Source organism: Toxotes jaculatrix, chromosome 3 (assembly GCF_017976425.1).
Source record: "Toxotes jaculatrix isolate fToxJac2 chromosome 3, fToxJac2.pri, whole genome shotgun sequence".
NCBI classification, from domain to species: domain Eukaryota; kingdom Metazoa; phylum Chordata; class Actinopteri; family Toxotidae; genus Toxotes; species Toxotes jaculatrix.
Genome location: NC_054396.1, coordinates 18,675,784 through 18,701,959, shown reverse-complemented (window position 1 = coordinate 18,701,959; position 26,176 = coordinate 18,675,784). Strand labels below are relative to the sequence as shown.

Below are 26,176 nucleotides of genomic sequence, written 5' to 3'. Positions count from 1 at the left end.
CACACACACACACACACACACACACACACACACACACATATATATAGTAATTTGGATTAACTGACTCTCAGTTAATCCAGCGTACACTGAATTAATACAAGACTGAAAGCCTCGAAAAGTTCAAATAAAAAGTCAGAATATTGAATTGTCAGGCAGCTCAGATCAGGCAGCTCTGCTGAGTGGAGCTTTACAGGAGTTTGTCAGTTCACTTGTGAAACTGCCTGACTGGAAAGAAATTGTTTAATGATGGGAACCAATCAAAACCAAGTACAGTTTGGATGCACTGAGATAGTCAGGAACTACTTTTAAAAAAGGATGGGTTTTTGCAACAAGAGCAATAGCTTTGAATTTAACCTCTCATCCAAACTCAATATTCCAACACAGCTCACATTTAGCATCTTTGATCATTCAAGTATATAAATGGGGCCTTTTTAATCCTGCATATGGTTCAGAGGAGACTAGTTCAGGTCTTTGACCACCAATCCACACACTGCCAGGCCTTACTTCACCTTTGCAGGGAGAGAATTGAGCCTCTGCTTTCACTCAAGTCTAATAATCATCCAACAGTGACTGCTCTCTCGCTCTTCAACTCTATGTGTGTGTGTGTATGTGTGTGTATGTGTGCGTTTGCTGGCCTGTGGCAGCTCTGCTATGTGGGAAGGGGACAAGGTGATGGTCTGGCCCTGACTGGCTTTGATGGACACTCTAATTGGAAGCTTGGGCGAGAAGTTAATTGAATGGGCCACTGCTGAGTAGGAAGAAGAGTGGGCTTCTCTTCTTCTGTGGGAGGACTCTAATAGCTTGGCCAGGCTCACTGCACACCCACTCAAGGGTCAGAGCTGAGAGAGCCCAGATGATAACAGCATAAAGTCTGTGTACGGTTTATATGACTCCTGTCAATTTAAATTGCTTTTTTAGATTGCATGAAATTGTGTATGTGGAGGTAAATTATCTATAGGAAGATGGTTTGTGTCTGCCAGTTCCTTTGATGCAGCTATAACTCAAGTCAGCATGCAGTGAGGCAGCTTTTCTATCTGGGTCCCCTCACACATTCCTTAGATGTGAAATGGACATATGTTCGAGGAAGATTGGAAGATCTTGGGAAGTTTTCTTTGTTGCGATTTCACCCCCAATTTCAGGCATTAAACCTTAAAGAAGAATAAGTGGATGTCAAGGAATTTGTGGCCTGTGTGTGTGTGTATGTTTTTGGGTCTGGGTATATTATTGGTTGAGGGGTTGATGCTAAATATAATTGCAAAATTGGATTTGAGAGAATTGTGTTATTAAATTGTTATTGATTTCTCTCTACACACATTTCTCATTAAATTTGCTGTAAATACTCCTAAAGACGCAGTTCTAACACAGTTTTTAATTGACTGGCAGTAGACTAAATGTGGCACACAGGCTATGACTGGGCAACATGTCTCCACTTCCTGCCACTGTATAAAAATGAAGCCAAAACATCCTGGATACAGGCACTGATGACGTCATTTAGAGCCAGAGTCTGTGCAATAGCGATCGGTGGGTTGAGTCTAGATATCGAGGTCCTGCCCGTACACCTTCCCGACTCAATCACAAGTCAATTGCTGTCAATCATGACTTGACACCCCATTTTTTTATAGCATCAAACAGCATATGTGATCTTCCGTTGTACCAAGCACCTGAAATATTCAGAGATTCTTTGTAAAAGAGGGAAAATGGTTAAATTGGCTCATCTAAGAATTTCTGAATTACTAAACCCAACTTCTGTGTGGCAGCTAACAACGAGATTAACCTTCACATCACAGCGAGTCCATCTGATGAATTAAACAGCCTGTTTGGAGTTGAAGATTAAGCCCACACAACAAAGCACCTCAAAAATACACACTTCTGTCCAGCGGCATCAAAAGCAGCAGCTGGGCTCCCTGTGACAAATATAAGAGAGACTATAGGTAAACAGATGAATAAGCAGATTTAGGTTGCAAGAAGGCCGTGAAAGATTGCTCTCTCGGGGAAACAAACTCTGCAAGAGCTGCCCTGTGTGTTTCCATAGTCCTGAGTCGACAGAGACCGATGGACTGTCCCTTCCTCTCTTATCGGAGCTGCTGCAGCCCCACGTCTGGCTGCAGGCCTGCGGAGACCTTCTCTCATTCACACACGCATGCACACAAACACACGCATACATACTTCCTTACATGCACTAACCCTTGGATTTTACATTGTCTACATGAGCCTAACGGGATCTGAATACAATTAAGCTTTTTTAGCTGTGCTTTTAAGACACTCTAGCACCTGGGCTAGAGTGGTCTAATTCCAGCTTGTTCAGTATTTGGGTTTATGACTAAGTGCAAAACTATTGGCATGCCAATCAGTCTCAGCTGTACTTTGTGCTTAGTGCTTTTTAGCAAATGTGAACACACTAAGCTGAAACACTGAATTTAATGATATAAAATCATGAACAATGAAAAACCTATTAATTTCTTATATGAGTGGAAATATACAAGGATCTACTACTAAAACCAAGGACTGTATTTTAAGGTTAAAACATTATTTTTAAAAAATGGTATATGGTGGTATATTTTAGAAGATTTATTGAAGAATAGAAAAACTGACCTGAGCAGTTTCTAGTGGCAGCAAAGCATTAGCTGTAACTTGCAAATGAATCATGTGACATTTTTTTTTCTTTTTTTGACACTACCCTCTGCCCAGTTACTACATTTGATCCCCATTCCAGCTAAAGATAACAAATTTTGGATGTTATTTTTTATCTACCTAATTGCTTCTTTACGATGAGCATTACAGCCTCTAGCTGCTAGCGTGGCTGTAGACTCTTGTTATTTGTCATTTAATTTGCAGACATAAACACAGATGCATGCTCACCGATTTTTACAGTGTTTCCAAGTTTGAGGGTGCTTTCATTATTGGCTTACCTGTTATTTTTTTTCAGTGAACTGATCATTTAGTTTGTCTATAAAAAGCCAATATACAACGCTCATCACAAGCTCCCAGATCTGATGTTGTTGTCTCCAAATTGTTCATTTTGTCTGAAAAACAATCTAATACTGTATTTATATGAAGAGACACAAGAAGCTGATAAATAAGTTAAATGATCATTTCTTCAACCAAATAGTTGTCCTACTTTTCCACCAATGCAGTACTTTATTAAGCAACTAATTATTTCAGCATTATTCATGTTTATTTATTTATTGCTGTGCTCTTCCATCTCGTATGATATTGAGGTATCACAAAGGTTTTTTATGTTCACAGTTGAGTATTTTGGCCTCTTGTTTTTCTTGTTTCATTTATCTGTTCTTATGAAAACTGCATTTGTCTGTAACAGACCTTCTACCCTTATGTGTGCAATATTATGACATATTGTTCCTGTGTTGCTGGTATGGATTTCCCTTACTGGACTATAATTCGTAACTCTTCTGATCTTTTCTGTCCCCTGACTCGGCAAACATGTCCACCAGCTGCTGTCTGTTAGTCGACTGTGTTTCACTGTATCCTCACCTTAGTTTCCTGCTCTTGTTTGCTTGCCTGTTTTCCCAGAGGGTCGGGAGGTGTTTCACAGTGGACCTGAAAACACAGCACTGAGGAGCACGGCTCAAACGTGTTTTGCTGAAATTTTCTTAAGTCTTATCAGACTGCTGTCTCTGACTTACCCACTAATATTCCAGTCTAGAGTCTGTCACTCAGAATTTATCTGAATTTCTTAAACACCTGTAGCCACAGCTGAGGGGGAGCTGTGAGTTGTGTGGGGGTTTGATGTGTTGCCTATATATTACCCTGTATATTAAAATATGCAGCACAATCACACCCTTACTCTTCCAGCTGTTTGATATTGCTTCCTCCATATCCTGCTCTTTCTTTTTTCTGATTTTAATGCTCTCCTCTTATACTTCCCTAATGTCTCTTCTGCATGCTATAAATTCTGAAACTCTCTCTCTCTTTCCCTCTCAGTGTTGTTGCGTGAGGAGGTAGCCCAGCTTCAAGAGGAGGTCCACCTGCTGAGGCAAATGAAGGACATGTTGAGTAAAGACCTGGAGGACACCCAGGGAGGCTGCTCTGCCAATCTGCTCTCAGCCACCGAACTCCGTGTGCAGCTGGGTGACAAGGAGCAGGAGTTGGACCGTGCCAAGGAGGCCTTACAAGGTCAGGAGCCAACACAGACATCTTGTCTTCTCACCTAATCCACCAGAGCCCCATTTTTCCAACAGCTACCTCAAATATACATCAAATAAAGCTTTTAGTTGGACATTTTATCTCCATGTCAAGCCAAACCTTTGGTGCATAAGCTACATATCAACATCTGTTACCAACACATATACAAAAACAAGAAAAACATCAGTTACTGTATTGCATTATACAGTACATAGTTATATATACACCGTCAGATCACATATTTTCATGAGCACAATTTCAACAATAAATTCTTCACCTGACAGTAGAAGAAAGAAAAGATATGCTATAAGCCTAAAGGTTATCTCCCAGGCTTTCTCTAAGTAACTAGTTAACTGTCATATCTTTTACTTACCCTTGATATCAAGGATGCCAAACAGATAAAATTATTCATGCATGCGTCCGTTAAGTCTGTGTCCTTCAAATTTCCTGCTCCCACTTTTAGCAACTTCATCAGTCTTTTGGAATATCTTGCACTTATTTGATTTAGTACATCAGATTTTTTTTTATATATATGCACAACAAACAAGGATGAATCATTTCTCATTCTGATCCTCTTTTCTTACTAAACAAAGTATTGTGTGGTTCCCAGTAAAAAGACTATAGAAAACAAAATGAAGCTCATTTTCAAATCCATTATAAATCCCCTTTTCTTCTTCCACACTGATATTTGCAATTTAGATGAGTTAAACAGAACAGAATTCTCTGTACCAAAGTTATTATATTGTTCTAAATGTACATAATTTTGATTTAATCCAAACACCAATAGCTCACTGTTCTTTACTCCCAGCAAACAAAAAGATGTAAGTATAAGAAATGGCCTTAAATTTAGTTTTAAGGTTTATCTCTGACCAGCAGATATAACAGCTCTGTCCTGTGTGTGCCAGAAGTATGAAACCTGTGCACACAAATGCCAGCAGTGTACAATTTCCACAGAGAAACCTTATCTTGTTATGTTTAGATCTGATTTGTGCGAGGGCAGACGAGAGACATGGTATACATGCACATGTTTACACATTATAGCTGTCTCTGAAATGGGTGTCGCAACCGATGAGCAGCCAAGTAGACTCCAGGTTCGTTTTAATTAACAACCATCAATCATGATATAGAAGCTTTACTTTCAAATATGAATGTGGTATTGATATAGACTGGAATGTGGGGCTAATTATGTAGTACTGGATTGTTTTCATTTCTTGTATGAAAACAAATTCAGATATTATGCAACCTAACGGTTCCATTCTTTGGGAGAGGAGTAAAAACAAAATTATGGAGGACCTGCATTTACTGCTTGCAGCAAAAATGAAAACAACAGTGAAAACTGAAAAGGCATTAGTGGATTTAGTTCAGTTTAACACCATTGTCTTACAGGGCTTTCCTCTCTGCTTGGAGAGTTACAAGTGGCAAACTGCAAGATTGTGTAACTGCTGCAAAACTGGTTTGAACGTTCTTCGTAAAATATGAAGAGACGCTGAAAACTGACAGGAGGAATGCTTCTTGGGTGACATGTGTGCAGTTATGAAAAGTACAGGTCCCAGGCTTGCCTCTTCCCCCTCAGCTCAGACTCTCGGGAGAGCATTGCTATTATTTTTGCCCCAACAGTTGCATCAGTGCTGTCTCTGTAAGAGAATGGAGCTGAAAGAAATCAGATCCAATTGGTCTTGTCTTGGATGAGCCAACAGAGTCTCCACATGGCAGCTGAAACAGTTTCATGTATGAATGAGTAAGTTCCACTGTGCCACTTATCTTTTAAGATGATTACATCATTTTCTCTGGGCCATTTCTGCCTGAAGAGAAAACACACACACACACACACACACACACACACACACACACACACACACACACACACACACACACACACGCCAGCTGCTGCTCCTCATTAACAGAAGGCACAGTGTCACCTAGTGGCACCCTCCTGCAACTGTAAAGCTTTGTTTCTGACTTGGAGACAGCAAAATCTGTTGGTTTCACAGCAAAACTGGCTGTTAAAATGCTCCTTAATATGCTCAAGTATTTGGTAAAAGTGTTTGTTTGTGTTGCAGCTATGAAAGCTGACCGTAAGCGTCTAAAAGTGGAGAAGGCAGACTTGGTTAGTCAGATGCAGCAGCTGTACACAACACTGGAGAGCAGAGAAGAGCAGCTGCGAGAATTCATACGCAACTATGACCAGCACCGAAAGGTAACACCGGCCCACCTGATTTATCAGTATTGCTTTATTGCAAATGTAAGTTGCTTGATAAATAACAAGGAATGTCAACACAGAAATGGAACAGACATGTTTGAAGTCATTACAAGAAGTTATAATTGTTGGCAAATACTTTACATAGATAAATATCTAAAATTGTCCTTAGGGGTGCACAAATATGTGTGTGTGTGTGTGTGTGTGTGTGTGTGTGTGTGTGTGTGTGTGTGTGTGTGTGTGTGTGTGTGTGTGTGTGTGTGTGTGTGTGTGTGTGTGTGTGTGTTTTTCAGGAGAGTGAAGATGCAGTGAAGGCCCTTGCGAAGGAGAAGGACATGCTGGAGAGGGAGAAGTGGGACCTGAGGAGGCAGACCAAAGAAGCCACAGAGCAGGCCAACGTCCTGCGTTCTCAGATGGACATGAAGGAGAACAGGATCAAAGAGCTGGAGGCAGAGCTCACCATGGTGAGTCACCCAGCATGTAGACACAGTCAGAACTTTGTTGAATCAATTCAGGCACAATAATGTCACCTTAGCTTCATTATCCAGCATGTGTGGCATAAATGCAAACAAGGTGTGGGTTTGCAATCCTGTTAGTGTATTCGTATCGGTTCGAACACATGCACTAAGCTTCTCTGGTATATATCCTCATCACTTCCCTCTCTCAGAGCATCAATTCAGAAATTCGTTTTTTTTTTCTGTGTTGCTGTGTCCGTCCCTCAGAGGTACAGTTGTCAGTCTGTATGTTATTAATCTCTCCCCTCCCTCAGCAAGTCACAACCACCCACAGATCCTCACATCAAGCTGCATCACAGATCAGATTTGTTGGCACATCAGTGCCAGAGCTGCATCACTGTCAAGCAACCCAGCCACAAAATATCATTCTCTTCTCTGCTTTTCTCTTTTTATTGTTTCCAACTGTTTCATGTACCATTAAATAGTTGTCCACAACATGTCTGTTCAGAGGCTTCAAATAGTGATCCTGTATTAGTAGTTTTGGTACAGAAATGGACAGTTTAGTTTCTAAGATATAGTAAAATATTGGCTGTTTACTAACTTCAAAGAGTAAAGCTGCTTTTATGCAATGTTTTTCTTTTTGAAAGCAACCAAGTGTGTATTAGTCTGTCTCTTAATACTTTTGGACTCCCTGACCCTGTTTATGTCACTCAAACCCAAGCTAATTTGTTCCTGCTAAAGACATAAATCTTTTAAGACATAAATCTTTTATGACATCAATATTTTAAAGCAAGTGAAATATATGTACTTACATTTTTTTCAAAAGGTTAATTTCCTGAAACTGCAGGGTACTTGTGGATTTTAGGAGTAGGTAGGTGTTAAGGACTATTTTCAGCAGCAGATTATTACACATTTTGGTGCTCAAGTGAGTATTTACAATAGCGGTACTATATATTGGATCAATTCAAAATAAACCATGGAACAGTGTCTATGTTCCTCTTAATGAAAGTGTCATACAGTGCCATGATGTGACTCACTGATGCGTTTTTAATAGTTTGTGTACAACTGTGCAGGTTTATGGCACAGAGGAATAACATCTATCAGGCTTCAGCTATTCACACAGTATTTGTTAGTAGGATCGACTCATTGTCAGTTTTGTCTTTTTTTTCTTATAATTTGTTTATTATAAGAAATAATATTTTTTATTTTCTTGTGATTTAAATAGCTTATAACATTTTCTTTTGTAGTTTGATACAGCAGAGAAAGAAAAGGATCATTCCTATAAAGTCATATAACTAAATAAATACTCCTTTAGAATTCATTGATCACGTGTGAAAAGAGAAAAAGGAGGAGTGGATAAAAATTGAAGAACAGAAAACACTGACAGACACTGTCATGAAGTACAATTGATCATGTAATATTATATTAGTCAAGTTTAGGTGATGAAGGAATGAGTGTGTTTGATTCACAGTTCATACTCACTGTGTGTGTCTTGTGTGTTTCCCAGGCAAAGCAGTCTCTGGCCACCCTGACAAAAGACGTACCGAAGCGCCACTCGCTGGCCATGCCGACAGAGCCTGTGGTGAACGGCAGCCAGGAATGGGTGATGCAGGCCGACCTGCCACTCACTGCTGCCATCCGTCAGAGCCAACAGACCCTCTACCACGGACACACTACAGACAGACAGGGTAGACTCTCTTATCTGCTCAACCTTTCTGTGTCCATGCTGCTTGGTGTTGCTTTTACAGACCCAACGTACTAACAAGAGGGTTTCCTGGAGGTTTCTTGTACTAACTTTGGGAATTTTTCAATGTGTGAATATATGTGTGTGTGTCTGTATGTGGGGCCCTTCTAGCTGTGGTCAGGATCAGCCCCTGTCACTCTCGTCAGCCCTCCGTTATCTCTGATGCCTCAGCGGCCGACGGGGACCGCTCGTCCACGCCCAGCGACATCAACTCACCTCGTCATCGGACCCACTCCCTCTGCAATGTAAGAGCTGCCTGGCCCCCTCGACCAAGTAATCACACCTCCACACTTTTCTTCTCCTGTTTGTGTCTGTCCCTCTGTCCTGTCGGCTTGCTGGGTGTCAGCTACTTAGTGGTGGTGGTGGTGGTGGTGTTATTTTGCATTTAACTCACTTTAAAGGAACAGTTTGACATATCAATCTTTTCATCAAACTCAAGAAAACAAAGAAGAAAAATTATAAAAATGTCAAACTGCTGCTTTAAATCAGCAATGTGAAATAAACTAACCCACGTTTCCTGTCTCCTCTGCCTGGTTCAGTCCATGGAGGACCTGGAGGACCAGAAGCGTAAGAAGAAGAAGGAGAAGATGACTCTGGGATCCCTGTCACGGGTGTTTGCTCGGGGCAAACAACGCAAATCACTGGACCCCGGCCTGTTTGATGGTACAGCCACCCCTGATTATTACATAGAGGAGGATGCCGACTGGTGATGCTGAGTGTGTGTGTGTGTGTGTGTGTGTGTGTGTGTGTGTGTGTGTGTGTGTGTGTGTGTGTGTGTGTGTGTGTGTGTGTGTGTGTGTGTGTGTGTGTTTGCTTATGAATATGTGTGGATATCCACCTGGCTTTAACTGTGTAAAGAGCATTTTGTTAATGAGTTTGTTTGGAGGGGGGGTGGGGGTGGGGGGATGTAAATTTTAAAAGAAAAGCCCTTAAAGAGACTGCTATTCCCATAAATGTACAGTATATTACCCTCAGATTGTATGTTTGTAAATTAGATATATATTTATAGATGTACATGTATGCATATGTATATATGTTTACATGCATATAAATATATACAGTACATGGGGTTATTATTATGTGTAGACATGTTTATGCTGTATTATCTTCCAAATGGCTTAATGTTTTATGTTTTTTTATAACTGGAGACTTGAAGGACTGCTGTTTATATGTAAATAGGAGTTATTGTGAAACTAGTGTTTTTACTGTAAATGTCATTTGGCTTTCGTTACTTTACAGTTGCTTTTATCATGCTTTGCAACACTGATTTCTTTCTTCTTAATCTCAACCTTACTTGGCCCATTTCTTATAATGAAAGAGGAGATATTAGCTGATTGAGTTGAAAAAAAAAAGATCTTTTGGACTTTAATTGGCCAACTTCTGCTGTTTCAAATTAATCAGAAAAACATTACTTTGAGAGGTACTGCTGTTACAGTCTCATGTTATAAATGCTATAAATGCTGGCTCACAGTATTTGCTGATAATACATTCACAACATATCACAGTGTCATCTTGACCTCCTCATCCGTTTATGCTAAAAAAATATGTTCTCAGTTACTATAATTTAGGACTGGCTAATAAGGGTTTTAGGGTCAGACCTCCATAAAAAAAATTTAGTTGCACAGACTTGAATACAGAAACAAAAAATATCAGAAAATTAACAGTAATGTGTTTTGAGGCTCACGTCTCGTCTGCTGTCAAATTCATGTGCAAGTGCCAAAGGTTAAACACTTGTCTTTGAAAAATCTGCGTATCATTCAGCCACTGTTAGCACTAGCCTCGTAACATTGTTTATGTCTGACTCATGTCTTACTGAGAGCTATCTAACATGTGCCAACATGAGACAAAGGAATGTGCATTCAACACCTGCATGATCCCTCTGTGTTGCTTTGATAAAATGTCCATTCATTGCCAATCAGATTAATAATCTCCACACTCCTGTGTTGCTCCTCTGTTGACTTTCCCCTATACCAAGTTGTCTTTCCTTGCATTATGAATGCACGGCCCCCCTTTTTTTCTTTTGCTGTTTTTGTTTTGCTTTGTGTAGAATCCCTCCTCATTTTTCACGAATGTGGCTCTAATAATTCTGTTAAATGCTTTGTAATTTAGGAGATGTTGCATAAAAGATTAAATCTATTGAAGTATTTTATTTAAAAAAAAGGCACAAACAAGAGGTAACTTCAAATATTTATCTGCTGCGGCTGTTGCAGCCAGATGTTGAGGAGGTTTTAGCATTTTCAAAATGAATTATAATTGAAATGAAATCTTATTTTAAAAATAAAACTAGTAACTGAATTCATCCTTTTTCTGTTCCATGAGTAATCTTGTTCTTGTGTCCCAGTCTAACGTGTCTCTCCCTCTCCTCCTGCCATTTCTAATGGCAACTCTCTCCTGCCAGTGAGTAACTCCTCATCTGTGATTACCAGCTGTCTGTTTCTACACTCTGGGGATTATTCATATCACTCAGGTCCATTGGAAAAAAAATCTACTTTGTCTTTTTTCTACTTGTCTTTTTTTTTCTCCTTTTTTTTGTGGAAACTCTTTTGAAAGATGGTGGACTTTGCATGCAGCATTTTTGTAAGCATGTGGGGACGAATCAGGTAAACACACAGAGTTCATCCTGGATTCATTGGTTCAGTATGAATCAGTGTTTTCCTGTCATTGAGATGGGCGTTTAATGGGCAGGAGCATGATGTTTTATGAATAATCCCTGTGTCTCTAATACATTATCCTAATGGTCTTAAGTCCCCTCATAATCATCTGATACTTACCAGAGTATTTTAACACCTTTACTAAACATTGGTACTGTAGTTTTAGAAGTGAACAACCACTACATTCTCATGAAAGAAACTAATGGGTTTTTATTTAACTGAATTTCAACAGCTTTTCAGATTTAAATGCACTTAGTTGTGTAGGCTTTGGTTACTGTTTAACATGAACTTTGTGAGTTATTTCCTCAACTAGCATAGTTCATTTAAAGACACAGGAGTGCATAGTTCCAGTGAATTTCTCTGGCTCCATCTAGTGACCATACAGTGCAATTTCAAGACCATTTAAGTCAAAATTGGACAAAGGAAAGTTGTTGGAACAATTTTTCATCCAGTTTACTGATAACTCTGACTTGATCAATATTAGTAAGCTCAAGTCAAATCAAGAAAAACAAAAAAAATCTGATATTCTAGATTAGTATCAAAATTGATGCTGTGCACTGTTGCATAATGAGGTGGTGTATTTTACATGCTTATACCCTCAGATTTTGATGTCAAACTGTCTCCAGATGAGTCATTGTTTTTGATTTCCATAATCCTCTGACCCTGAACCCATCCTGTATGCCACACCATAACTTCTCCTGACCAATCCAGACTCTGACAGCCTCACACAGCAGAGCCTGTCTGACGGAGAGGAGCAGCTGGACCGCCTCCAGCAGGCGGAGCTCACACGAAACACGTGCATGTCACTGTGGAGGGCAGGTGCAGTCCAGGCCTGGATGGAAGTTGTCATGGGAATGCCCATGTACATCCGAGCCTGCTCTGAAAACGTCAAAAGTGGCAAGGTACATCTTTAATACGACTGTTTTACCCTTTGTTTTCCTTGTGCTTGAGAATAGGGTAGTTGTTGGGAAGATGCTTATTTTCAAGTTTGGTAAAAGTCTTGATTTCTGCTCTTCAGGTGCTACTAGGCCTGACAGATGAGGATTTAGAGCTGGGCCTAGGTATCAGTAACCCGATTCATCGCAGGAAGCTAAGGCTGGCCATTGAGGATTACAGAAGAGCTGAAGGGGATCAAGGGTGAGCAGCAGTAAACAAAACTCAAAGAAACTGTAACTAAATGCATTTATTCAAGTACGATAATTAAGTTAAAATTTGAGGTACTTGTATTTAACTTGAGTATTTCCATTTCCATTTCATATAAAACTTATAGGGTGTGTTATTGTAGATCAAAACAGTAAATAAATGGCTAAGATTAAATCCATCTACACTCAGTACTTTTACTTTTGAAATTGAAACTACATTTTCCCTTTAATACGTAAGTAATTTAAGTAATATTTTGGATGCGTGACTTGTACCTTTAATGGGGTATTCCACAACTGCTGATCACTGAGGTTTAATCATCTTCCAGACTTTCAAAAGCATCTGAGATGGACCATCACTGGGTGGCAACATCCTGGCTGAGTGATGTGGGGCTGCCTCAATACTCCCAAACTTTCCAGAGTCACTTAGTGGACGGACGAGTGCTGAACTCTCTGAGCCGCAGAGACCTGGACAGATTCCTCAACATCAGTGACCAGTTCCACCAGACTAGTCTACTTCTGGGAATCCAGCTGCTGCAGATGCTCAGTTTTGATAAAGAGGTTAGATTGTAGATCAAAATTTATAGATGAAAAAGAGTGACAAGAAAAAAAAAGTGATAAAAAGTGATACCGAGTGGTGTTTTTTTCAGTGGTTGTTCCTCAATCACAGCATTAACTTTAACTCAGCTACACTGACAGGACTTTATGTGATTTCCATTATTATCCACCATAGCTTAAGGCACACAGAAGCTCTTGGTGCTGCATCATCTCAGCAGCTTCCCTGACCTCTCTCTGTGTTTTCCTTGGCCCCTGCCACGTTTGCAGCTATCTGTGTGTTGTGTTTTTACAGGCCCTGCAGGCACGACGGGCGACATGTGAGCACCAAGACCGGGACCCCATTGTTTGGACATGTCACAGAGTAATGAAGTGGATCAGAGACATAGACCTCAAGGTGGGTGGGAGGTCAGTGACGGTATTCCCTCTGCTCGGGAGTTTTCCAGGGCAGATTGGAACCAGATACCACACAGTATGAGTTTCTGAGACTCCCTCAAATATAATGATAGCTTTGTTGCTTTGGTACCTCACCGCTGTTGAAAGAAATACAGAGGAAAAACACTGGTTTAGACGCATAAACATAACAAAATACTATATAAGTGTTTTTTCTGCTTCCACAATGAGTAATGCCATTCTTCAGTTTTCAGTAAGCTCTTTTTTGACATGCTTATTTGTGGTAAACATGAAGCTCTGAAAACTAAAACACTGTTTTTGCCCCCCAGGGACAAACGTCTTATTTGTTTTAGTTAGTTGTTTTTTTTTTTTTTAAAGGCTCCACCGTGACTGTGGTTTGCCTTTAATTGCTATTAAATGTGACTTTTGTTCAAAAATGTCTTTTGGCAGGGCTGCAGATAAAGTCTGAAGTAATTTTTCTCAGCTGTACTACACACATAGATACATGCTGTCTCTGTGTTTTGCTCTTCAGGAGTATGCAGATAATCTTCAGGGTAAAGGGATCCATGGGGCTGTGATGGCTCTGGATCCATCCTTTGACACTGACGCCATGGCCAAAGCCCTGGGAATCCCCTGCAACAAACACATGCTGCATCGGCACCTGTATGAGGAGATTAAATCACTCGCTGTCCCTCACAGGTAGATTAAAACCCCCTCTATACAAATTACATACCTTTGCACTGACTCTTAATTATGTGATTTTGGTCACATAACTTTAACTTGACTTTACATGACTTTAAAAATGTACCAAACAGGAGGATAACCAACCACAGAGTAATGAAATGTGATTATCTAAGAAATGAAGAATTAAACAGATAACAAATAATTAAAAATGTCTTGTAATGTCTTGTGTCTACAGCAGTGCAGAGCAGGGCAATGACATTATCAGTTCTTCTTCGCCTGTGACTGTTAACCGCTTTGCTGAGGAGAGGGTCTCTATGAGAAGAACAGGCAAGGTATCATGTCGTTTCACAACTGAAATATATCAAAACCATGTATGGTTTGGTCACAAGTAGTTTATTTGTAAAACATCAATGTTCACATATTTCTTCACATATATCCTTTTTTTAAGCCCAACATACCCTCGGGTCTGTTTTCATACGTGGTTCAGTCACTACTATTAGTTTGCTACTAGTTTTGCCTTTATTATATAGTGGGTAGCACAGTTGACAGGAAATGAGAGAGAGAGAGATGGCACTGACGTGCACCATCATCTTAAACCTTGAGGATATCTGTTTTTATTAGACAGCCTTATTTAATAATGTGACCAAACAATATTTAAGGGTGATGTAACTTTTTCAACAAGGTCAATGTCACAGTAATTCAAAATAAGAAAGTATACATTTTGTTTCTTGTCTTTTCATTTTTTCCAGAGTCCGCTGAGGTTACGCACAAACAGCCACTCTGTGGAGCGAAGTCTGGGCTTTCATGGCAGCTGCGGCTCTCTGCCCAGAGAGGCAAGAGTTCAGGCTGTTCCCCGAGCCAAAGGCAGCCCGATGCACACCTACAAGAGCGTGGAAATCACAAACGTCTGAAACAGCCTCAGTCATTGAAGTCTTTATGATTGTTTACATTGTTATTGTACTATAGTTGTTTACTACTGAGAAAAACTCTTTAAATTACTTTCGCATTACTGGACTTTGAGAAGGAAGTTGTCTTAAAGTGGTTTACCGCTTAATTTAATAATTCAAATATATTATCATTTTGGCCAGCATGAGAATAACTCATTCTCTGAAGAGAAACACAAATCATTTTTGACCTAACAGAGATGTTGTGAATATAGATAAGACGAAAAAAATTTCCAGACAAAAAGTTTTATGTTTTTTGGTTTTGTTTTTTCAAATGAATTTTATATCATGAATTTATAGAAAATCATAGTGATATAGGTGTGAAGACTAACTGTAACTGTTGTACAGTGTTGTTCTCCTTTGATGCCTTACATGAATTTGGTCTAGTATTTATGTTTTATCTTCACAGCGCTGTTGTGGTCAAATATTTTTAACAGGTCATCTCTTTTTGTTTCATAGTAAGTGAAGAATTATGCTTGAGGTATAGAAAAAAGTCATTGTGATATAGTATTAGCTGTTAATCTTCTGAGGAGACCTGAACTGTGTCATGTCAGCAGCTCTGAACGAGATGCTGGCCTGAGTTTCCGGCTCAAATCAGTTCCTCTGTCCCCCCATGAGCCTCTCCAGGCTCCATACAACTTTCCTCACAATTATTACTGTTACTGTGACAGATAGTAAACCTTGATTTAAAATAACATTAAAAGATATGAAATTTGGACGGGGGGCGGTTTGACACAATCTGTGTTCTCATGGGGTTACATTCAGTTAATTAAAGAGGTCTGCAGTAAATGTTTTCCATTTCAGTATAAATGTTAATAATTGGCTTCAGCCACCTTATGACCCTTAAGAGGATAACCTGCATGGATAATGGACGTATGGATGGATGGATGTTTACTTACTTTACTTACAACAATACTCCCAAGTTATATGTAGATAAGATATACAGTTGAATGTTGGGTTTTAAAAGGAATTTAAGCAAATGGTCTCCCCCCGTTTATACTGTACAAGCACTGAAAGAAAGGTAGTGCTGTTGCTCATCCTCTGAACTCAAAGAAGAGAATGTAATTGTATCTTCTGTAAAGTTTGATCATGTTTTATAACACACATTTGTACAAAGTTTGCTGTTGCTGAGCATGAGAACACATATGAAATGTCACTCTGTGTGCAGCTGAAACCCTGAGGTTTATCCAAATAGCGGAAAACAGGTTTTTCTGCCACTTTACTGGGCGTCTCCTCCAGTCACCAGAAGCAAAGCTATTTAAGCGGGAATATCAAACCAGTTCAAACCTGTACAGACACAGAAGGTAAGAACTCAGAAGGTGTTTGTTTTTAACACCAGAATTAAAATGGCATTTATTATTTCTCTTCTCTCAGCTATCAGAGCTTTTCATGTATGCCAACCACGAAGGTGGGATTATTGTCAACTGTCATATTATACAGTATTGGCCTGTTATGGTTATGTTCAAAGACAGAGACATTAAAATCTGTGTTAACTAAATAAGTTTATCTGCTGAAACTTGTTATTTGCTCACGATGACTTTGGAAAGTGTGCATTTGTGTACAACACTGCCTTTACCGCACCAGCTGTTGTTAAATTCCAATTATGCTTCCTTGCAACATAAGTGTTTACGGATTGCACAACAGAAACTAGCCCTTATGTCCTTGTTAAATATTTATTCCCAGTAACTGCTTGTTGTGATTGTTATGTAGCTGACCCTAACTGACAAAGCAAACGTTAGCTTGCTAATAGATGACCTGTTTATGGAGTTGAAAAAAAAAATTATGAAATATAGTCTGCGTGAGATTTTAAATTATAAAAAATAAGAAAGAAAAAATAAGAGTCTTACACACATTAACACCAATTGCCCTGTACAATTATATGGAGGACAGAAATAAAATTAAAATGGAAAATTGTGCTACTCAGCGTAATCAGACCATAACTGAATGTTAAACAACCACGTTCTGAGCCATTAGACATCAGGTGGGTGTTAAGTACCTTGCTTAAGGTGGTAATGATAGGGCAGCATTGTGCTTTCAGCCAGATTTATTCTCCTGATCAGGGGATCGAAGAAGTTACCACTGCTCCTGATATCAGAAACAGAACAGGCAGGCCTCTGCCAGTACAAATGCCACTGCCACTTCCTCAGCAGCAGAGTTTGCCCAATCACAGAGGGGTGTATGTCAAAATTTTCCTTGTTCTCAATGTTGTCTTAAATTTTTAAAAATTAATTAATTATTTCTTTCTAAAATTAACTGGGCAATTTCATCTGCTGAGGAAGATCATGCGATTTGACTGAAAGCACCAGAGCCAGAGAATCTGAATTGCCCAGAACATGGTCACAACTGTTGCTTTCTTCCTACACACATCACTATCAGGCATGCAGTTTGCAAAAAGAGCTAGTTATTATTTTTTTTAATGATATTTGCATAATTGGAATTATAGCCAAAACTGTTGGTCAATAATTCTCATTCTCTATTACATGGTTTAGTCATTGTGAGTATTTACTGCACTTCTTTTTCTATTGTGGCACCAAACTGAATGTGTTTTCGAGACTTTGAGAATTATAAATGTGCTTTAATAGTCAATTAAATCTTAACTAAACCACAAGATTAATCATGTTAATTCAAATGTATTTCATTTCAATTCACTTGTTTCCGGTAGTGTCCTTGTGTGACTAATTTGTCCACAGAGGAAGTTTACTTGAGCAGCGCTAGGACCAAGGGGAAAACGGGTCGCAGACACACTTTACAGGCACGAGAGAGCAGGTTTCCTTACGGCTGCAACTTGGACAAAGTTCCTGTCAACTATATTGTTACCTGGAGCGGTAAACACCGTGTAGGAATAAATTCGCTCTGTGAATCTGAAACAAAAACCCTCAGCTGAACCGGACGTCAGCGGTTGCGTCTATGTTTTCTTCCTCTTTCCCTCCGCCTCTGATCTTCCTGAAAACACCTGCGTGATTCAGGTAACTCACCGATGAAGAGGGAAGTCCTTGGATCCTGAGCAGTGAAAAGGTAAGGCCTCTTTCAAATCACCTTCACCACGAGAGATCATGACCCAGTACCATTATCGATTTAAGATGTCACGGATGGGTGCTGATCTTTTCTTTGTGAGGAGTTAAATCCGAGCAGTGTCCTTTGTAAGTTGGGTTCCTTGTGTCGCTCCTGTGAAGGGACAGGTCCTCCCTCTGAGGTCCCTTCCTACTTTACAAACTATGAATGCCAGGCTGCACGCTGGCTGAAGGACAGACTTGCACCATTTTGTAACCACTTTTCCGCCCCAAAACTGTGTCATTCGTTGAGCTGTTAATGTTACTCAGACGGTAGCCTAATAGAAATAGCAATTAGGCCAAGCTTCTTTACGGGATGGACTGGCTTTTTAATGCTGGAAATGCACAGATGTTCAACAGGACACACCCATACACGCTGTCCAGCAGGCCTGCAGCACAGTTTGATGTCTAAATGCACAAAGAGTAAAATCAGACATGAAATGACACAGAAGGCCAGCATTTAGAGTCATGTTTTCTTTCAGACTGACCCCACATTTTGTCCTTGATGATGATATTAACACAGTAGGATACACACGATTCTTCAATATGTGACACTGTACACTGCAAGTCAGTCATCTACAGTTGCCTATGTATGTGTATGCTGATGTTGGTGTAACCCCTGAATGTCAGCATCATTTCACAAAACACAGAAACACTTTTTTCATCCATTGAATTCCTTTCAGTTTTAGAGTTTTACACACATCTGAGATCAAGCCATGGATGCACCGTAGTGCATCTGCACTGTAGTTAGACAGTCGAGATCAAACCCTTGATTGACACAACAATCCCAACTCAAGGTCCACTTACAGCACCTGCTTGCTCTGGAGCTTTCGCTCATATCACACGGTCCTAATCACCAGATTGCGTTTTCTGATATGTCACTGAACTGCTGATGTGGAAGCTTGTCCTCTGAGCACCTGCAGAGTTGAGATTGTTTTGTCATCTGCTGTTTCTAAAGTCAACAATAACCTGTCAACACAAAAACAATGAATAACAATGACAATACTTTGCTAATTTTCACAGTGTGTACTGAATAATTAATTAAAATTACATATTTTTTTGCCATAAAATTGTGGCACGATATAACTCCATTGAAAGGCTGCAGACAATAATATCAAGTTATTGCCTGTATTGCCTACTCTATTTATTCGGTGAATTGGAGTCTTTCCAAGGAGTTTTACTGACAGCTCAGATCAAATAGTGTGTCTGAAATTGCTGTGTCTCATGCTCTTTAACTCATACACCATGTATGCAGTCATTTCAATGTCAAAGAGTCATTAGGTAACAAAAAGCTGAACTAGCAGAAAGCAGATGAGTTAAATATATACAGGAAAGGACAGAAACCCCTGCTTCAGTATCATAAGGATATACACTGTGATACTGATGTCGGTGTATCAATAACATCTTCCAGTAGACCGAAGATCAATTATTTTTACCATCCTTAGCAGTCTGCATGTCTCCCAGCCTCTTTGAGTCATGCAGACACAGCATTCAGGCCCCCTGTGTTAACATCATTTGACCCTCCCTGACTATCCCATCATTTATAGGTTGTTACAAGAGGACACAATGTGTCCTCATGCAGAGCGTGTGCTCTGCGTGAAGGGCTGGACTAATTAAATGGCATTAATGCAGACTGCTGACATGTTTGAACTTGGTCCATTAAATCATTAATGAAGAGTACATGTTTTTAATGTGTGAAGTCTGTTCCTCCAGCAGCTGATGGTTTTACTAGAGGCTGAAATGGTATGATGCATTTATCTTTAAACTCTTTAAACCAGAGCTACAAAGTCTCAACAAGTTCACGTTTTGCTGAAACAGCATATTTCTTGCATTCGCAAGTCATAAGCAAAGGTTAAGTTATTTATCACTCATGTCATCTTGGATACTTGCCCTAAAGTGTACATTTGCATATCCTGTCCTGCCATGAAAGGAGCTGACTGAAACCAAAGTTTAGTCTCAAACAAGCCTGAGAAAATGACTTCACCACTTGAACAGTTTCATCTGGTCTGTGTCTGTGCATATGAACTGTGTTTTGCTGTGTAGTTTCCAGTGTGAACCAAGAACGGGTGAAATTAAATATAACCAAAATGCCTTCTTCAGATGTTGATATCACAATATGAGTTTAGGGTTTCAAAATCACTTATTATTATCTAGCTAATGCCCATCACTGTGGACGGGATAATAATAAGCGACACCTGTGGTGGACAGGTGCATAGGAAAATGAAATCTTGCAAAGGAAAATGTTGAAATGAAAGTCTTTTGAAGATGTCACATTTGGTCGTAGACCACAAGTGGGCGTAATGCTACATGCAATGTACAGCATTCAACATTTAAATTGTTCTACTTCACTTTTTTCAGAGTGTTGTATAATTGTGCCTTTTTTCTTGTAAAGAAAAATATCCAAGTAAAACAATCTGAGAAGGAGTAGTCACGGTGATTAACTACACCCAGCTTCTGGACATATGCTACTTGAGACAAGGGGTTGCTTTGTTAGACATTGCTTGCTTCTCAAGGGTAACAAGCTGAAAAAAAAGGTTAGAGCCCACTACTTTATTTACAAGAATTTCTTGGGTTTGCATTTAAAGCAGCTATAATTGATTTTCTCTTTTTCTTTGTAACAACAGTGTATGAAAAGACAATGTGACAGTGTGAAATTGGTTACTTGTAGTGATGAACCTACAGAGAATTAGAGAGCTCATTGTTCAGCTGTTAAGTTCCCTTTCACCACTCTCATAGCGCTCTTTTCTGCCACAGCAGGAAGCTGTTTTCTGCAAAGAAAGCTCTAAACTTCCATTGAACACTACGTGCCCAACACTAATCAGCAGAGAGGCAAAATGAGTGGCTAGCTGGAGAACATAGTGGAGCATTGACCTGCTAAAGAGCCAGATATTTCCTTCAGGAGTCGGTAAAGACCAAAAATAGAGCTAAAAGCGAGTGTTCATCTGAAAAATAGGGAATGATGGATGTCAGTGTTATGTTCGTAACTTCTTTCTGCTGTCCTCAAGTGGCCAAAAAAAATCAGCTGTTGTTGGTTTAACATACACTGGGACAGAATAACATGAACACATAGAGGCACAGTTCACAAATTATGGGCTCACAAGTGATGAAGTAGGCATTTTGCAGGGCGTTTGTATTAAATTGCATTTTATTGTACAGGTGTTCATGTTATGTCTATTACCTGTCTGTCTGGCTGTGATTTTATCAGAGGCCTACTATCATCATCCGTATCATTCCGTGTATTTCCTTATAAATGTTAAGTAATGTATTTGCACAAATTGTAGTTATGCTGCTAAATACCATTGTCATTACCATGTCCATTTTTTGTGTCACATCATTCTTTGAATGTGAGTCATTCCTCTCATTGATACTGTCTCATGTTTGTCATGTTTAGACATGCACGGGCCTTCTACTGCACTTGTTTTCTCATAAACTGTTTTCTCACCACGCCGCTGCTCTTCTTCTGTCTTACTCCTGTTGCTCAGAATGTTTGAACAGTATACAAGTCGTAAATTAAATACTTTATGAACAGATACAGCCAGATTCATTACCTTAACAATAAAATCGATTTTTGCCGCAATAAATGCTTTTTTTTTTTTGGAGGATTAGCTCTGCTCATGTGATGCTCTGGAGCAAATCTAAGGACACGGACTCTCTCAGAGCTCACAAACTCCCCAGCAGAGCCTGGGATATACAACATTTCAATGAACATGAAAATACATTGAAAGACACTTTCAAAGTAAACATAATGTAAAATAGATGTTATAATAACTAATGAGGCATTGGTGCAGCAGGAAGGTGGTCTTAGGTTGTACAGGTTGAAAAGCTTTTTAAGACAAATTTGCGGTTTTGGGCTTGAATTGTCAAGTATACAAATAGAATGATTATCAAAGTTTAATATGGGCTGTGAGATGTTAGAGATGAGTCTCATGAAGTGAGTTGGGGGGTTTTTCCTTACTTTGATGCACCTTGCACCTGATGTTTGGCACCAGCATTAAACTTCGTCAGTGGTGGCATGATTTTACAGTTGTAAGCAAGTGTTCTAAACAAAAGAAGCACAAACCAGAGGAAAACAATCTCCCTGCAGGAGTCAGCATAGCAACCAGGAAAATATAGCATGTGTGCTTAACTGTTGTACCGTATGGCTACAGTACTTTTTTGTCTGACTGCATTACTCGAATAATATAGAATTAATTTGTTGGTTCCTTATTTCTGGTCTCTTATTGCTGTATGGGTGGTCATCTCTGTTGCAGTTTTTCCGTCAGGATGTGTTCCAGTCGAGGTATATGCGGCGCCAACAACCGTCCCAGCAGGTCTTCCAGCTCAGAGGGCACTGGTTCAGGCGCCCATTATGCCCTATGCGCCCTGGGAGTCGGACTCATTGCACTGGGTATTGTCATGATTGTGTGGACCGTGATACCCATGGATGGAGAGGCCCCAGGTGATTCCCCCACTCCATCGTCAGGCAACTCCACCACAGGGCCTGGGAGTGGGAATGGAGATGCAGAGAAAACAGACAACACAAAGTCTTCATCAGTCGCTATGGTGCTGGTTGGAGTTGGAGCAGCCATGCTGCTCTTGTCCATTTGCCTCGGTGTGAGGAACAAGAGGAGAGCAAGCAACAGAAATAACCAGCCAGTGGCAACGGGAGTCCCCTTCATGGACCATGTGGCTGGGCAACAGGAAGAGCCGTGAGCGATTTACGATTTTGCTTCTGTTTTATACTTTGATTTTAACTTAGCTCTCAGAACTTCTTGTTCTTCTCAGGTTTGGAATATTTGGAAATGTATGGCGCATAAATTGAAATTAAACCATTTCAAACTGGAATATATAAAGCCTGACCCAGGAATGAATGAACGTCCTAATGTCAACTTTTCATTTTTGCACAAACAAAAATCTATGCCAGCAAAATTATTTGAAAATGCTATAATCATTTATTTGCTGTTCACATATTAGCTGATAAAACATGTAGTTGTAAATCTAGGGTCTGTCTCATGGAGCAGGAAGTTGTCATATGATGCATTCTCACTGAGGGTCAGCTCTTTCATCCTTTTTCAGAGCTGCTGATCCAGTTACGTATGACGTGCCGAGCTATGAGCAGGTCGTTGGCAGTGGCGACTACCCCGTCCGTCAGAGTAACCTTCGCCACAGCACCTCCCAGCTGCCGTCCTACGAGGACATCATAGCAGCCGTGGAAAATGAGGGAACAGAGCCCACGAACAATCCCACTGAGAACACCCCTCTTAATGATCCCACACCGGCTCCTGCCCAACCTGCTGCTGAGCCCCAGGCTGACCATCCTGCCATCACATCAAACCCCAGCCTGCCCACCCGCAGCAGCAGCCGGGCCAGCCGTTTGCTGCGGCCACTGCGGGTGAGGAGGATCAAGTCAGACAAACTGCACCTGAAGGACTTCCGTCTCCAAATCCGCAGCCCCACTCAGAATCCAGTCACCATTGAACCCATCACTCCGCCACCGCAGTATGAAAGTAAGATGCCTGAATTACAGTAAGAGCTCTCCCTTATGTCTCCCTTATTGCCTGTTCCTGATGAATAAAAATATCTCTGTGTTAAATGGACTAATGATAACATTTTTGAAAAATCCATTTTCAAGGTTGGTATTAAATAGGTTAACTGTGGCTGCGAGCAGCGTGATGTAGGCCGAGCAGAGTCTTTCCTGAAATAAGAATATTTCAAGTGAATCTCTATCAGTGAAGCTTGTGATATTTATTCTGTTCTAATTCATTATTAGGTTTATGTAAAAGGTTCTGCTTTCACATAGACCTAATAATCATGCCATAGCCACTTTCAAACATAGGACAGGCTTGCAGTTTAATTTAATAGCCAACTGTGACATGTGTTTCACTTTACAGGGAATTATTATTGTTGTTGTTGTATTTTGAGTCTGATTAGTTTGGGACAATTTTGAACCCATATCTTTTGATTCAAAGGGAGGAAAGGGAAACTAATTACCTTGGAGGTTTTTCAGTGGTCTTAAGTATCCTAATTATCAGATGGATCACCTTTCTGTGATTTCAAAGTGAAGAAAATGCACTGAGGTCAAAATTTTGTGACTTAACTGTTTCTTCCTGAATGTTTTTTGTAAGTTGTTTTTAAAAGCCTTGTCTTTAAGAAAACCAGAGGTAAACTACTGAATCTTCTAGTATGGGATGGGATATTGGTAATTAAGCATGCCTTGCTTCAAGTGTTTAAATGTTAAAAAAAAAAAGTGGTGAATAAATGTTTTTCTGTTTCATTTAGAATCAAGTCTAGGTTTTATGTTTTTGTTGCCCAGATGTCAGTGAAATTGAGTTCAGCTTTAAGTACTCAGTCATCATAATACATCAATGCCAAAATCAGTAAAAACAAGTAGACCTACTAAATGCAAATTAAACCACCACAGGTGCCACTCAAATGAGTTTTTGCTGCATTTTCTGATGATTTTTGTCATTTGCATGCTCTAAGTTCAATAGAGGTGTATTTATTTTGAAAGAGATAAATATTGTCTTTGTACTTTCAGTTAATAAAATCCAACTGTAGATGTTTACATTGTTCTTTTACTATATTTTGTCACCATGACAAACTCTCCAGGTATTTAAATAGTTAAGTCCCAATTTGACTCTCTACCTTTGCATCGATTTCCATGTGTATAATATTTAGCGACCCCCAGTGGTTAAAAAGGGTAGGTGAATAGAGGGCTGTCAGATTATCTTTGCTCCAGTGTTCTTGCATCTAAACTGAACAGGTTCTTTGCTGAGGACAAATAAGAACAGTTGTGCAAAGTGTAAAATTATTGCTGATGTATGAGTGAGGGGAAGTGTTGTCAGTGTGAAAATCAATGTGAAGAACATAGTTGGGCCTCTTGATGAATTTCAGGCTCAACACTATAGCTTCACAGATTATATAGGCTTTATTGTTATATATCATCTAATATAGGTATGGAATTTATATTTCCATTTTTGACTGTGTCATTTAACCCTCAGATGCATAGTTCATCTGTAACTGGGTAAAAATGACTCATCAGAAACAACTGTTTTTTTGTGGTAATAAATGTTTTGCTCTCTTCATACTTGTGCTCAAAATGACTCTTTGAATTTCAAAGAAGACTCACTGAATGTTATCATTATAGTGATGCTTAACTGTGATTTTAAACAGTTGTAAAGGTACAATAAGACTATGAACTACTAACTATGAACAATATACACTGTATAACTAATGCATTCGACACAAGTTGCCTGTTTCGGTCCATGCTTATAGCACCATAGCACACTGGTATATTGCATTTTAATGTACACACCTAGCTGTTACTGTTATTTTAACTATGTAACAGCTTTCGGTTTAGTGAAAATAATTATTTTCTGAGTTTCTGTCACAGAGTATCAAGTTTTAAATTCTCTGATGTGTAAAATAATTTATCTGTGTGGTGATGCTAATAATATCTGGGGTGTTCTGCACTCAAAATGTATACCTAAACTTAAGGTTCTTTTAAATTTGTATAGATCAAAAAAAGGGAAAACATTGCATGTGAATGTTCTTTAGGAAGAAGTGCTACCATCAAAATGCACTTAAAATATCAAATGTATTCAGTATTCAGTACAGACAAATTCCACTGAGTGATATACTGTTACATATCACAGTAGTTTATTATTAATGTTGATGCATTAATGTGCTAGTAGCACTAAATGTTGATCAAAGTGGAGCTAGTTTTATCTATTTAATATGCTGTTGGGTAGTTTAGTCTGTAACATTGCATCATAAACTGATCATTTGTTTTATTTGTAAATTCTTGATTTGTAAAGTAAAGCTGTCACATACATGGAGTAAAAAAAAAGCACAATGTTTTCCCTCCAAAATGTAGTGGAGAACCTCAAATATGTAGAGTAATTACAGTACTTGAGTAAATGTAACCCCCTTAGTTTCTTTTCACCACTCAATACTGTGTAAACTGAATATTACTTTCCATTACTGAATGTTTCAGCTGTTTCAGATTGACCTTCAATAGGAAATGCATACTGTATATTCTAGATAATCTCATTTTAAATTTAAATGTTCAAGAAAAAGTTTTTGCTAAAGACAAAAATGCTGATCTGTGACGCTTAAACATTTGAAGCAGCAAAGTTTATTTTTATATTTCCAGCATCAACTATATTTTCCTAATCTCCACCCTCGCCTCGGTTCAGAAGGATTTTTTTTTCCTCCATGTGCAGCTGCCATGTAGCAGAGG

At 39.4% G+C, this 26,176-nt stretch overlaps 3 protein-coding genes across 5 annotated transcripts in view; all 3 read left to right on the top strand.

Moving 5' to 3' along the window:
* Window positions 1-10,833, top strand: part of kaznb (kazrin, periplakin interacting protein b) — a 55,478-nt gene extending 44,645 nt beyond the window's left edge. For both annotated transcript variants that reach the window (XM_041033785.1, XM_041033786.1), the window contains 6 exons: window positions 3,943-4,134; window positions 6,204-6,340; window positions 6,634-6,804; window positions 8,303-8,483; window positions 8,651-8,784; window positions 9,079-10,833. In XM_041033785.1, coding sequence (XP_040889719.1) covers window positions 3,943-4,134; window positions 6,204-6,340; window positions 6,634-6,804; window positions 8,303-8,483; window positions 8,651-8,784; window positions 9,079-9,249 — 986 coding nt within the window. In that variant the 3' untranslated portion in view covers window positions 9,250-10,833. The remainder of the gene's footprint in view (window positions 1-3,942; window positions 4,135-6,203; window positions 6,341-6,633; window positions 6,805-8,302; window positions 8,484-8,650; window positions 8,785-9,078) is intronic.
* A 1,027-nt stretch (window positions 10,834-11,860) lies between these two features.
* On the top strand, window positions 11,861-16,322 carry LOC121179138 (kazrin-A-like). 2 transcript variants are annotated; one of them, XR_005893850.1, is made up of 8 exons: window positions 11,861-12,092; window positions 12,209-12,327; window positions 12,659-12,890; window positions 13,180-13,281; window positions 13,810-13,976; window positions 14,197-14,293; window positions 14,711-15,862; window positions 15,914-16,322. XR_005893850.1 is itself a non-coding variant. In XM_041033787.1 (7 exons), the coding sequence occupies exons 1-7, from the start codon at window positions 11,991-11,993 to the stop codon at window positions 14,870-14,872; spliced, it is 981 nt and encodes a 326-aa protein (XP_040889721.1). In that variant the 5' UTR covers window positions 11,861-11,990; the 3' UTR covers window positions 14,873-16,322. The 2 variants fall into 2 exon arrangements, 1 of the variants encoding a protein (XP_040889721.1); XM_041033787.1 differs by having other exon boundaries at window positions 14,711-16,322.
* Window positions 16,323-17,647: 1,325 nt separating this feature from the next.
* On the top strand, window positions 17,648-24,244 carry tmem51b (transmembrane protein 51b). The gene is made up of 3 exons (XM_041033788.1): window positions 17,648-17,920; window positions 22,206-22,643; window positions 23,011-24,244. The coding sequence occupies exons 2-3, from the start codon at window positions 22,219-22,221 to the stop codon at window positions 23,462-23,464; spliced, it is 879 nt and encodes a 292-aa protein (XP_040889722.1). The 5' UTR covers window positions 17,648-17,920; window positions 22,206-22,218; the 3' UTR covers window positions 23,465-24,244.
* Window positions 24,245-26,176: the final 1,932 nt, after the last annotated feature.